Source organism: Tachypleus tridentatus, chromosome 13, assembly GCF_004210375.1.
Source record: "Tachypleus tridentatus isolate NWPU-2018 chromosome 13, ASM421037v1, whole genome shotgun sequence".
Classification (NCBI taxonomy): domain Eukaryota; kingdom Metazoa; phylum Arthropoda; class Merostomata; order Xiphosura; family Limulidae; genus Tachypleus; species Tachypleus tridentatus.
The window spans coordinates 97,357,339-97,372,344 of record NC_134837.1 but is presented as its reverse complement, the minus strand read 5'-3'; the positions used below and the strand labels follow the sequence as shown (position 1 = coordinate 97,372,344).

Sequence of the window (15,006 nt, the reverse complement as noted above, 5' to 3'; positions counted from 1 at the left end):
TTCTTTTTCAGATTAGCAAATGTATCAGACAACGTTTCGTAGAAGTAAAGCAAACTGTTTTCTCGGTAAATGGCACGCAGTTCATCAGATGCCTGGAGATCAGTAAGTTCGAGCTGATATTCTGCTGATAAGTCATCCACTGACACACTGAACGGATCAGCAAAAAGTTTCATCAACAATCTGCATTGATCAAAGTCATGAAACCGTGAGTTGAAAGATTGAATCAAGGTATCTAGCTTCCCAACATAAACTTGTGTACCAATGTCCTGATTCTTCTGTAGCTGTGACTGAAAAGTGGGAAAGTGAACGAAGTTGCCTGATGCTAGTTGCTCCCGGAACAACTGCAACTTTGTCCTGAAAGCTGAGACGTGATTTGTAAGCTGACAGACAAGCTGATTTTTGCCTTGAAACTTCGAATTCAGATCATTCAAATGTTGTGTCATGTCGACCAAAAAGTCAAATAAGCTTGTCATGCTGGATCAGCCATGGAAATCACTTCTGTGTCTTTGTTCTTGCTTCTGAAGAATTATATCACCTCATCAATCAACTCCCAGAATCTTCTGAGCATCTTCCCTCAACTCAGCCAGCGTACTTCACAGTGATACACAAGGTCACCATAGTCTGAATCAATTTCTTCAAGAAGACTTCGAAACTGACCGTGATTGAGCCCTCATGATTTGATGAAATTAATGGTTTTCGTCACTAATGCCATCAGTGCCTGAAAAACAAGTTCTTTACTGCACAGGATGTGTTGGTGAATAATACAGTGCAAGTTCACCAACTGTCTGTTCTGCTTTCCTCGATGCTTCATCAACAGTACTACCAGCCCACTACTTTCTCCAGTCAAGGCTGGTGCTCCATCAGTTGTCACACTTACCAATTTCGTGAAATCCAATGAAACACTACTGCACAGTCGTAGTGTCTCCTCGAATAGAGCAGACCCAGTTGTCTGACCCTTCATGGAACCCATGCCGATTAGTTCCCATATGATAACAAACGATGACACACACCACGAACAAAAACTGGTAGCTGTGCTGTTGAACTGATGTCAGTCGACTCGTCTGCTGCCAAAGAAAAGTAGACAAAGTTGGCTGCTTTATTTGTAAGCTGAGAGGTGTTAAATTCTTCGTTGAACTGTCATACGATTCAAAGCCACCGTCCGTAGCTTACGACCTGCTTCCGGACACAACTTTTCAAATGCAGTAATCATACATTGCTTAACAAAATTACCATCAGTGAACGGTCAGCCAGATTTCGCTATCATCAACGAAATATCACAACTGACCTCACATGCTGCACCTGAATTTGCTGACTGCTTTGAGAAAACGTTCTGCTGGTGATTCAGCGACCGCCGCAGATATTCAATTCGAGCTGTTATTTCATCACCAACAACGTTGTGGAAATCTTTATGCTTCGACTCATAATGACGCTTTATATTGGATACCTTCACCACTGCTACTATCGAATGACACAGCAGACAAATCACGTTCTTCTGTTGTTGAACAAAACAGTATTGCGCAGTCCAATCATCATGTTTTCGTCGTCAACTTTTCTTTTACGATTAGCTGCCATTTTTTGTTACGAAATAATATCAAAATAGGGCTCGTAATTAATCTCGAAGAACAATTGGAAAATGTGAGATTTCGTAATTACGGAAATATTACATCATTGCGCCAATGATTAAATGCCTATGCATTAACGAGATTTGCTTATTAAATTTTCTTTATTGCTCGACACAAATATGGATCCATCCAGTATCTAATCTAATGTATATTCTTCTAAAGAAGCTTAATCTTCGCTCAGGAGCGAACTCTCTATGTTTGACTTTCTCGTGGGACATCCAGGGCCACTCAGCGACTCGTCGCGAGCCGGACTTTGTGCACCACTGATTTAGGAACTATTTAAGTATATCTGAAAAACGAACTGCACAGTGTTAGTCGATATTGTTGTGCCTATAATGAGTCAGGACAATGTAAAAACTACTTGACTGGTAGATATTTAACGGTTGGTGGTTTGTGAAGTATAAGAAGTATCTTGAGTATGAAACTTATAACAAAAAAGAATCATTCTTAAGAATATAGAGAGATTTACGATTTGTTAATATTTTCCTAGAAATCATATAATTTCATGAACAATCGGAAAACGGCTTAGATTTATCGACATTACGCTGAATATAACTCATATTCCCTATAAATCTACACAATTTTTAACATCAAGTAAAATAGAAGAAACGACCTCTACTTGCGTTAAAATATTCATTTGATAAAAGTTACATAAAAGGTTTACAAATTATACAGTAGTTCTGCCCCATAAAGGCTTGTGCTTATATGTGATGAATAGTTATTACACTACAAACATAAGGAAATAGTGGTAAATAGAAAGCTATAAATGCTTCGATATATATATATATTAAAGCCTTGAAGCGTATGCTGAACTTCAAGCATTGATCCTTCATTATTTCTGGGAATACATGAAATAATAGTAGACAGTTGATTCGAATATTTTTTTATTCAAGATGTGTATATTTTCCTAGGAGGGAAAACCTACACCTGGAAGAGACGAGTGGCATTGTAAGTAGCAAAATTTTAACGACACAAGTATTGTGTGTATATGTGTATAAATAGAAAGAAGATATTAGTTATCAGTACGAGTTTTTTAATGAATAAAAAGATGGATATCTTCTTAGACTGAAATACCTCGACACTTTTGCGTGTTTTGAATCCTCCTGTATTAATTTCAGAATAAATAGAAATAGTTTAAAAGTAAAATAGTTCATGAGTCCTGAAACACTTTTATATATTAAGATACATTAGTTACTCTTGAGATCAGAAGAAAAAAACTGGATTAATACAAGCACTCATACACGACAAGAAATATATATATATTTTAACGGTTACTATGAAATAAATATCACAGTTTATCTTACCTGCTGAACAACCTGAGCACTAGACAGAAAAGGGCAGTTCCAATCATGACCCCAGCAACGACCATTATCCCGGTCATTAGGTCAGGATTTTCGAGAATTCCATCTCCCTTTCCTACAAACGCAAAGTCGATAAGATGATACATATGTAATTTTAAAATTGATAACAGAAAATATAGGTGAGCGATTGTGATGGCTTTAAAATTAAAATTTTGTTAGGAGTAAAGAAAGTGACAAAGTTTGAAACTTATGGCTCAATTAAACTTAAATATCTAAATGTGTCTTTATATATTTAAGAACAGAAAATTAATTACATTCTGAGCAAAGTACGAATTTCATTGCAAACGAAAACAATACTTTCATTTCACAAACATTAATAAAACAGCTTCATTATTTAAAGAGAACAAAAAGAAACTTTAGTTTTTTACACTATACATCTCCCTATAAAGCTGTGAGGCTCCTGAGGGCCAAACAATCCATGATAGGGTCGTTATTATGTCATAATTTTAATCGAATAGGGAACCCAAACTGTTGAGAGTAACAATAACTTAGACCCTTTTTGTAAAGGATAATGTATTTCTTGAGCACCTATTAAAACTACTTATATCTACAAGTGGTAGAATAACGATTAGTCAGACTTAAAAACACTTTTGTAAGAGCGAATGTGAATAATAAAATGTATAACAAAGGAGGAATTGTCTCAGAACACGAATTTTGTTTTGATAGTATTGTATCGTGTTTTTATGTTTACCTGTGACACAGAAACATGATTATAAAGTGAAAAGTACAGGTGGATGTTGCTGAGCTTGTGTAATCTTGAAATTTCTACTGTCAATCGTTCGGGATTTTTGTTCGCACAAAACTTAAGAGTCGCGGGAATTATTGTTGCGTTTGTGTTAGGTAAAAATATGTTTCAGGATTGTATCTTAGCATAATGAATCAGATAGATACGAATGTTTCCTTATCGACGCCTCAAAAGTAACAACTCTACCAAATAAAACTTTTATTTTATTTTCTTATAAATAAAAACGTGCACACACAAACACATTCTATTATTTCGTACATTGTGGTAAATAAGTAATAATTATATTCACATCAGTTCACTTTACTTAGAATGAAAATTACAAGGTTCTAGAAAACCCATAACGTTATGTCGATCACTGTAAATAATTCTGAAACAGAACACAAGAATCAGTAACATACCTCAAAAACAATGACTTTACAATAAACAGAAATATAGAGAACCTATAAAATTTCCATTCATTTTTCTTACATTTTACTAGAAAAATGATTTAAATAGTCAGATGTTAAATCAGTGTTTGCATAATTACATGACTTTTAAATGTAAAATATTGACATTTGGCAAAAATAATACTCTGAAGTACTTTTATATTAGTTGTTGTTTTGAATAAAGCGCAAAGCTACACAATGGACTACCTGTGCTCTGTCCATCACGGGTATCAAAACCCGGTTTTTAGCGTTTTTAATCCTGAGATATTCCGCTGTGCCAATAGGGGCTTTTATATTAGTAAAATAATTCAATTTCAACGTGCAAATAATGTTTTCAGTTTATAAAAATTCAATAAGTGGTTAAACTAGCATTAATTTGACTTTGAGCTCTTATAAACAAATTGGGCCTGGGGGCGTATAATGTGACGGTCAATCCCACTATTCGTTGGTAAAAGAGTAGCCCAAGAGTTGGCGGTGGGTGGTGATGACTAGCTGCCTTCCCTCTAGTCTTACACTGCTAAATTAGGGACGGCTAGCACAGATAGCCCTCAAGTAGCTTTGTGCGAAATTCCAAAACAAACAAACAATAAACAAATTGTATTTTTTGTAGTCAATTTTATTTCAGATAGTAAGCGTAAGGTGGAATTTTTACATACATTTTCAGTGAGGGTGTTCGTTTGGGCCTTTGTTTTGCAAAGAACTATGAATTTACAAATGTAAGCAATTTGATGTTTCAGATGCCTTTCTTTTCCGTTTGTGAAATCACTATGTGGATAAATATCAAAAAGAAGAAGACCATTTCATCTTTTACGTGTAATCTGGTTTGGATATAAAACTAAGGTTGATGCAACACATTATTTTGGGTTTAGTTTCTGTAATTGAGTAACTCCCCAATGATCAATTGACTATCAATGAATATCCGAGGTTAACTAAGCGCCTTTATTTGTGTTTTGTGTAGTGTTGATGAAACCATACAGTCTGTATGATATCTTCTTCAAGGATATTATCAACGAGCATCAATTCTTCATTTATGTTCATGTCATCTTTTAAAACCTCCTTTAGGGTCTTAAAAAGTCTCCAAACTGAAGATACTCTTTCTAATTCTCTACTGTCATCTAACAAGGCATCGGTATCGTTCCTGTTTGATTTCCTCTGAAGTAAAATTGTCCCTTAATTATATAACACAACTAAAACTTAATGCCAAATCATTTAGAGTTAATGATTAGGTAATAATGGGCCTAATAGTTAATGGGTCTAATTAATATATTACAGATAAATATATAATTACAAATTAAGACAAACAACCAAAATGTTCATTTATTAACATGCAATAAAGAAACGTCTTGCTGACGGAATGGCTAATTGTCAAGATTTAGGATAATTCATGACCAAGCCATTAGAAGCAAATAGTATTACGAATCAATTGACTTTTAAAGGCTTGCAATATCCCATCTCATTGGCTAAAATTTTATTCAACAGAAATAAATTATTAACTGGCCATTCTGTAAAGTAACACCAAAGAAACGTTGATCAATGACGCACAATGCTTGCATCTAAATGGAAATGAAAAGCTAAAATTTAGTTAGTTGTTTTAAAAGTAACGTCATAATGGGCTATTTATAGGGTCTACCCCGGGAAATTAAACCCAAATTTTAGCGTTCCAATACGTAAAGTTATCGCTGTCCCACCGAAGGACAAAATCTAAAAGTGAAATTAGTGAAGCATGCCGAGATATTTAGTGATAAAACATAGTACTGAAACCTTTGTCGAAAACGCCAATATTCAGTAGACTACAGCGCTATTCACTCTCTAAGTTGAAATTGCTTCATGAACACGTAAATGAAATGCTTCGTGATGAGTTGTTTGAGCCCCTCCCCGTCCAACTTCTTCCCGAGCTACTCTAGCTTTAAGTGTTAAGAAAAATGCTAATAACTTCCGGTTCTGTGGCGGCTACAGGAAGTTGCACCAGGTTCCGGATACTGATTAATATGTTGCCTCTTGTAGATGATCATCTGAATGCCTTATTAGGAGAAACATACATCAGAGCTATAGACTTACCAAGTGGATACTGGGAAATAAGAGTTATAAATATCGAGGATAGGCCAAAAAGTGCCTTTGTAATTGAAAATAGAGTTTATCAATTTAGGGCAATGAATTTGAGTTTAAATCTACATCAGTTTTTTAAAGCGGTAAGATAGTGTTTTAAATCATATATTGCTGGGGTTATTGTGCTCTCGTCAACATTTGAACGACATCTCAAGAACCTTGAATTATTTCTTTATAAGCTACATAATTCTAAACTTCACTGTGATAATTAGTAAATGTGACATAAATACGGTGAGAAAGTTTTCAGCTGTAAAAGACGTTTCTAATCCAACAAATTGCAAGGAATTAAGTGTATGTGAATGATATAATACATTTCTTCCTAGATTTGCTACAACTGCTGAACCCTTATACCAAATAAAGATAAAACATGTCAAGTGGAATATGACATTCTAGTGTCAAAATTCATTTCCAAAAGATACAGTAGACAATAATGGCCACAGTTTCCCAATTCCCAATGAAAGGCGAATACTACTTTCTGCATATAGATCCTTTAAATTTTGAACAGGAAGCAGTTCTGTGTCAGAAGCGTGTTATACATGTGTCAGTCGTGACGAGAAACCACTTGAAGTAAAAATGTATCTCAAGACGGCTGGTATAAGTATTAAAACTTCTATTAAAATAAAGTACAGAACAACGTTTCGACATTCTAAGGTCATCTTCAGGTTTACAAAGAGAGTTTGCAACTAAAGAGTCTCCAGATCTGTCGCCAAAACACTGTCATTGTTGACATTAGCAATAAAGAACAATTGACTACTAAACAATTCAGATACAATGATTACCTAAAAATTTGAAAACTCTCTTTGTTAACTTGAAAATGACGTAAGAAGATCGAAAGGTTGTTCTGTACTTTATTTTAATGAAAGTTCTGATACCCATACCTGCCGTCTTGAGATACATATGTCAGTCGAATACAAATTCAACAGAGGGATTACAAAGCTGCGAAATTGGGATGTTTATCAGTAAAGTGGGCCTGAGAAAAATTTGAGACTTATCTTTATGACAAAGAATTAACAGCTATCGTCAACATTGCTGTACTGAAATGTTGACAGACAACTTCAAGATTATTCGGTTGACATATACGTTGGTCCTTGAAGTTACAGAACTTGCCCACATATATTATTCATAGAAAAGCAAAATAAAACCCGTTATTGAACACTTTTTCCAGGAATCCCGTGGACTCAACAGCAAAGACTCCAGATCTGTCGCCTAAACTTTGTCATTGTTGGCATTAGCAATAAAGAATAATTCAGATATGATGATTACCTGAAAAATTATGGTAATATAGAAATTGGAAAAGTATATGAATATCCATTTTTTGTTTGTTTTGAATTCTGTGGGAAAACTACATGAGCTAGCCCGTCCTTAGTTTGACAGTGTAAGTTTTTGTTTTGTTTTGTTTTCGAATTTTGCACAAAGCTACTCGACGGCTATCTGTGCTAGCCGTCCCTAATTTAACAGTGTAAGACAAGAAGCAAGGCAGCTAGTCATCCCCACCCACCGCCAACTCTTGGGCTACTCTTTTACAAACAAATTGTGGGATTGACCGTTATATTATAATACTTCTACGGCTGAAAGTACGGGCATATTTGATGTGACGGGAATTCGAACCCCAGACCCTCAGGTTACAAGTCAAGGGCCCTAACCATCTGGCCATGCAGGACCTCCATTTGATTGTTAAAATACATTATTGCAAATATTCTTTTGATCTTTATTTGTGATTTTAATTTTACTTTTAAGAAGTGTCTAATACTTTTATTTTATTTAATCTTATAAATAAGGTGTGTTTATTCTTCTGTTTTTTTTTTCTTGTCTAAATTCTTTATTATTATTATTATTATGTTGTGAATAAATATTAACAACAGTGCTTGTATCTATTTGTGTTTGAGTTTAAGGTTGTAATATTTATCTACAAAGTCCTGGCCAAGTACTACATAATTATGGATTTCTTGTAAAACTTTTAGGATATTAATGAATTTGTAAATTAGCTTACAGTGGTAGTAAAGCGGTTATTTGATACGTTATTCATAACCTGGATGTATGATATATTATGCTAATTCAGGGTTTCCATAAGTTTATGTTTCCGAAACATAAAATTCCCTATCAACCTATTTATTTCAATAGAGAAAACTTTGAGTTCTACAAGTTTGTCGCGTAGAATATCTGTCTTATAGGTTAAATAACAACCAGTCACATTAATAACTACCAATACGTTATTTCCAATGCTTTACAATAATTCAAATCACATTTTAATTAATTAGACATATTAGTAAGAAAAACCATAATAAAACTGTCCATATTAGTTGCGATTGTAAATATGTTAACAGTATTTTTTTACTCAGTTATCTTGAATTATTCTTGAAATTGCTAAATGCGTGCATTACTGAAGTTATAGCATTTTTTTTTTCATTCTGAACCTAAATATTCCGAAGAAGTTATGCTACAATGTTTACTCCTTGCAATAGATTTTGTTGAAAGTTTCAAGAATTCGTGGACAGCTTATACCATTGTTAATAAACAAAGTTTCTTCTACATGGTATCAAACACCCGATTTATTAAGTTTTCGGAAATGTTAATAACGCTCTTTGTTACGGAATGTGAGATTAATATATTTTTTAAAACATTGCAACCTTTCTAAAACTATCATGTCTACACTTCTATTGCTTCACTAATTTTTAAGGTAAAATGTAAAAGCTTTATTATGATGTCCACCGTAAATTTAACATGTTAATATGCTTTGTATAACAGCTTCTTATATAGTATATACACACTACTATAGATAATGCATAACCTTATTAGTAACACTTGTTTCTGTTGTTTGTTGGGCTTCACACTAAACTACTCGAGAGCTATCTGCACTAGTTTTGAAGTGACAAACTAGAAGGAAACAGCAAGTCGGCACTACTCACCGCCAACACCTGGACTTCTCTTATCGAATAGTGAGATTTAACTGTCATTCATATAACGCACGCACAGCAGCAAAGAATGGAGCACGATTTATTTATTCATTATGCTGGAGCAGGACGAATCACTGCTTTGGTAATTTTTTTGTTCGATATTTTAATTTTTATATCTAACATTGCTGTTACCCTTTGTTTAAGTCTTATTATTACAGTGACTTACTTTCCTGTATCGTCTTGTTGTTAGTTGTATTACTTAGGGTAAAGTTAAGGATTTAACTTTGTTTATTTATTAATACGCCCTGTAAATTGACTATGTGTGTAGGGAATATTTAAAATCAGACTAGCTGTATTAGACATAGCTCATCGCATGTTCAACTAACTATCATTTTTATTATGTTTAATTTAGGCATTTTAGTAAGTGTATAACACTTTTACTTAAGGAAAAAATAATAAAACATAACACTGTATTAAATCAGCTATGCTCATTAATGTGTTGATTTTTAATCATGATCTATACAGGAAGCTTGCATTTATCATAAATAAATGATGATAAATTATAATTATGATTTTATAGGAATTTACTCTTTTTTTCTTCTTAAAGCCATCAGAAATCATCTGATAATTCACTAAGTTGATTAATCACTAATTCCAGAATACTTATGAACCAAATAACCTAAAACGCTTACATCTTATGGTGTTAATTTCACTCGATTTTTATTTAAGTTTATCAACTGATATAATTCCTTAAATATACTAACACCATTTTACCCAGTCTCGTATATTAAATTTTCTCCAGCCTGTGTTTTAGAAAGAAAAACTTCAAACTATCTTTACGGGATATTATTTATCTTATTATTATTATTCCTCTTACTTTTCCTTTGTGTATGTTTAACGACATGTCTTTGAGAATTAATGATTGTTTACACTTGTCTCTAATGACATACCACTTTGTTTCTATACTATTATAAAATTAATTAATTAGTTTAGTTTATCTCCATTTTTCATTCATTTTTCTTGTTTAACCCATTAAATCAAAAATTCAAGAAATTTCGAGCCATTTATTTTTTGCTTTATAAATTCGTTATACGCTCCTACCTAATGGCTCAGAGTTAAGTCTGAAAGCTTATGATGCTAAAAATCGGGTTTTGATAACCGTAGTAGGCACAGCATAGGTATCCCATTGCGTATCTCTGTGTCCAGTAAGAAACAAACAAATATTCAACGCATTATAAAATGTTTCTTATGATGTCTTTAATTACACAAAAGAGCACTTATTAAACGAAACAGGAAAAGTATTATATTTTACCTATATTTTATGAGTTTTTTTTCCATATTTTGATAATCATTATTCACACATGGATCATTCTAACACGATCTTCAAACATTTAATACAAATGTGATTGTGCCCATTTGTTTATAAAAGGCGTTGTGTTAAATATTGTGTATCATTTCTACTCACACGGAATTAACCTTTTGAACTGAGTTAATTACTTATTTAAGTTAACTCTTTTACAGGATGTGTTATAGTGTTGTTTTTCTATAGCTTAATAATTTATTGTTCTTTCAAATCATTTTTCGTTGCACTAATTTATAGTTCTTGCGCATTTGTTGTTGATACCAATATTATGAACTATAAGGAAATTATATTTTCTATTCTTAAGAACTAGAATTTCGAGAACAGTATTTTATTATTTTAAGGGTACGTTTTAAAAATATTAAGAAATTTGAAATAATTTTGAAATTCCAAATAGACCACTAAAATAGTAGTTGATATAAGTAGTGAGCTGGCCCTTTTATCACCCCTCCCAAAAAAAAAAATTGTTTCACTGCAGGGAATTTGGCAACTAGAAACGAAAGGCTGCTGCCAGGGGGTATTCTTTGAGACCATGGAAGTTACTTGACGTCATAGTCATTATAGTGATGCAAGAGGACAGAACAAACACTGGCAACAAACAATTTGTTTCAAATTATCTTACTAAAGTCAAATAGTGCCAAACTGTGTCACTAGTTGATGAAATCATTTATGATGTACAGAAACATACTTTATTATGTGATTCACGAAAAACTACCAGAGGGCTTGATTACATATGAACAGCGTGTGTAAGTGTGTGTGTGTTTTCTGATAGCAAAGCCACGTCGGACTAACTGCTGAGCCCACCAAGGGGAATCGAGCCCCTGATTTTAGCGTTGTAAATCCGTAGACTTATTCGCTGTACTAGCGGATGGCATATATCTGAAGAGAAATGTAGTGTTATGTCGTATAGAACGCCACCGGATACCAATGTTATTATGTTATATTGATCTTTATTATGACTGTGAATGCAGGTTTTCAGTCGCAAAAGGGACACGTCCATTTATACGATGATCTCTATTATTTCGGGATATACCATTTACTAAGGCTACAAACAAACACTATGTGACACTTTTTGTTACAATTATAAATATTCTTTCTCACTTTCCAAACCCTGCTGCTGTCCCATCACAAGGGATGAAGAATGGAAAATCGTCCTGTAAATGTGAGTTATAGTTTTGTTTGCTTATAAATTCATGTTTTTTTTCTGCATTTGTGATATCTTATTCTATAGTTGGTTTTATTTTATTATTCCTATATTCATAAATAGTAGTGTTGAATTTTCCTAATTATTATATATATATGTGTGTGTGTGTTATATTTTAAACTGCTTTTGCTGGAAGAAGTATTGCTGACAATCAAGAAATGGCAAAAAACAGACCAAATCCAAAGGTGGAGTTGAATCAGTAAAATAGAAGTAACAACAGCTAGGTTCGTCGACTTTTATACGACGTGAAGCACCAACAGACTCATCTCTTGCCTATCGGATTAGAAATTACCAGCAGTTTACAAGAATAATTTTAGTATTGATATTAGTCAGTTGAAGGACTTCAGAAATGGAAAACTACATTCCATCAAGTAAAGCATCACATGGAAAGGGGAGACTTAAACAGAATGACTGATAAAGAGAGCAGTTTCTTTATATTGAAACGGTTAATCTTTTCAATTAAATATTTCATGACTTCGTGTAAACAGATCAGCATCAAAATCAGGTTGCAAGGTCCGAGTAGAAGTCTGTTTACCATCCACGTTGACTGTCATAAGAGTGATACTGTAATATTTAAAATTGTACGAATTTTTCTTCCAAAATCATGAAATACATCGTCATTATCCATACGTCCTCCTATAAAAGAAATTGTATGAGTGATTAATCCACAAATGAATTATTGATATACGTATAAGTTTTCCTGTGGAACCGAAAATGCCCTGCACACCATATACTTCATATGATATTTATTTGCTCCTTTTTGTATGCTTTAGCGTGCGCTAGAATAGCAGTTGGGCTGTTTTTGACCTTTCTAAAATAAAAAGGAACGTGCAGAAAAATAACCTTGGATACTCCATCATCATTGGATATTACACAAAATGCATATTTACTTACAAGATGTGATTTTGAGTATACTCCATTGCGCAAAATATTATTCTGCAAAACGATGTACCAAGGTAGAGAAACGATCACGTTGACTGTTTCAATATCATGAGTGTCTGTGCTTTAACACTTGATTTCGTCATTAAATTCAAGACAGTCTAAACTATCCGTTACATCCTTTGCCCACATAGACGAAGTAAAATTACTTCTCTGTTAACATTCAGTATAGAGTTTATTTGTAAGCCTTATATACCTAAAGATTCTGTGACAAAAAGAAGAGTTTGTCGTTTATATGTACATTTATTTGAGAAAACAGAAGACGAAGAAACAGATTTGCAGGAGTGGAAATATCTTTTCCCTTACCATCTGATTTAACAGTTTTTTGCTTTTACATGAAGATATGGTTGTACCAGATCTATGTGAAAAACTGACATAGAAAATTCGATTAATTATTTGTCAACCACTGAATCGCGGTCTCTATGAAAAAAAAGAAAAACGAGTCTAGATCAAACTTTATCTGTTGGTATGACTCTTCACATGAAAGAAAGGTTATGACTACTTTTACAAAAGTTTGGGGTTGATGTCTTTCATCTCTTTGTTCGTGCAATTCTGGACACAAGGCCTTTTTTTCTTTTTTTTTCTTTTTTAGTAGCTGGAATACTTTATTTCATAAGTTGTTTGGAATTTTCAATCAAGTCCTGAACTCCTTACATTGTTTTACACCTCGACAAAATACTTTCTTTATTTGATAGATGGTGATAAATTTATGCCGCATTGAACAGCTTGTTTTTATACGACTAAGGATCCTTGACTAAAAAAAAGAATAAGTGAAAGAAGTTGATTACACAGTATGTGAACCGTTGCTATTGGTTTTCATCATAATTAAGTGACCTTATCCCACCTTATAGTCGTAATATGTATCATAGACGATTGAATCAAGATAGTAGGACACTTTTATACGTCATAGACACTTTCGACGACAAAAATGAAGTATTATGATGATTCTCACTAGTTCAAATTGAACAATTCGACCCATGTTGTCCTTTATATCGATTTTAACAGATTGAGAACTTTGTTCAGAAATAGGTCTATAAAGCAGCTTTATAAATGTTTCGGTGATCATGTCTCCATATTGACCTTTAACACGAATTATTTGTATCAGTGATACATTCGCATGATCAACAATACTAGGTTACACAATGTCTGTGTACACACAGAGTGAATATAATTCACTGTGCATGTTAACTATGTATGAAGCTATAGTGGATTCTATTATAATAATATGATTATTAAATTCAAATATAGTACTGATAATTCTCGACCAAGTATTCTAGAGGCTTTTTTGTCGAGTTTAAGAAGTGACTGTTCGCCTTGGTCGAAGACTAATTAAGTCTTCAGGTCCATAGTAATGACCTGGTCTAATATAATTGATTGCAATTGGATGTTAAGGGCCTACAAAACAAGAAATCAATCTTGTACCAACTATTAAAATACCATGAACATATAAGACTGATAGATGTTACTAGTTGAGTGATATAATTCTTTAGAGTATTGCTGGAACTATTAAACATATGTATATACACAGTTGATCTAGGACAAATAACAAGTATCAAAGTTATATTTAACATTCTATGATAGCAAGCGATTCAGATCTGTTTGGAGAATTGAACTATCATTCTATGATAGCAAGCGATTCAGATCTGTTTGGAGAATTGAACTATCATTCTATGATAGCAAGCGATTCAGATCTGTTTGGAGAATTGAACTATCATTCTATGATAGCAAGCGATTCAGATCTGTTTGGAGAATTGAACTATCATTCTATGATAGCAAGCGATTCAGATCTGTTTGGAGAATTGAACTATCATTCTATGATAGCAAGCGATTCAGATCTGTTTGGAGAATTGAACTATCATTCTATGATAGCAAGCGATTCAGATCTGTTTGGAGAATTGAACTATCATTCTATGATAGCAAGCGATTCAGATCTGTTTGGAGAATTGAACTATCATTCTATGATAGCAAGCGATTCAGATCTGTTTGGAGAATTGAACTATCATTCTATGATAGCAAGCGATTCAGATCTGTTTGGAGAATTGAACTATCATTTTATGATAGCAAGCGATTCAGATCTGTTTGGAGAATTGAACTATCATTTTATGATAGCAAGCGATTCAGATCTGTTTGGAGAATTGAACTATCATTTTATGATAGCAAGCGATTCAGATCTGTTTGGAGAATTGAACTATCATTTTATGATAGCAAGCGATTCAAATCTGTTTGGAGAATTGAACTATTAATTCGTCATCCTTTCCATTTCATAAAATATTGTTTGTTTTTCCCCTTACTTCTTCTCGTAGCACTTCTTTCACGACTTGTATTTCGTTTATGGACGTCTTTACCTCGT

The 15,006-nt window shown here is 33.3% G+C and overlaps 1 protein-coding gene across 1 annotated transcript in view; it reads right to left on the bottom strand.

Moving 5' to 3' along the window:
* The window catches only part of LOC143239212 (uncharacterized), a 72,296-nt gene that overhangs the window by 10,848 nt on the left and 46,442 nt on the right, over nucleotides 1-15,006 (bottom strand). The window contains exon 4 of the mRNA XM_076480103.1: nucleotides 2,927-3,038. Coding sequence (XP_076336218.1) covers nucleotides 2,927-3,038 — 112 coding nt within the window. The remainder of the gene's footprint in view (nucleotides 1-2,926; nucleotides 3,039-15,006) is intronic.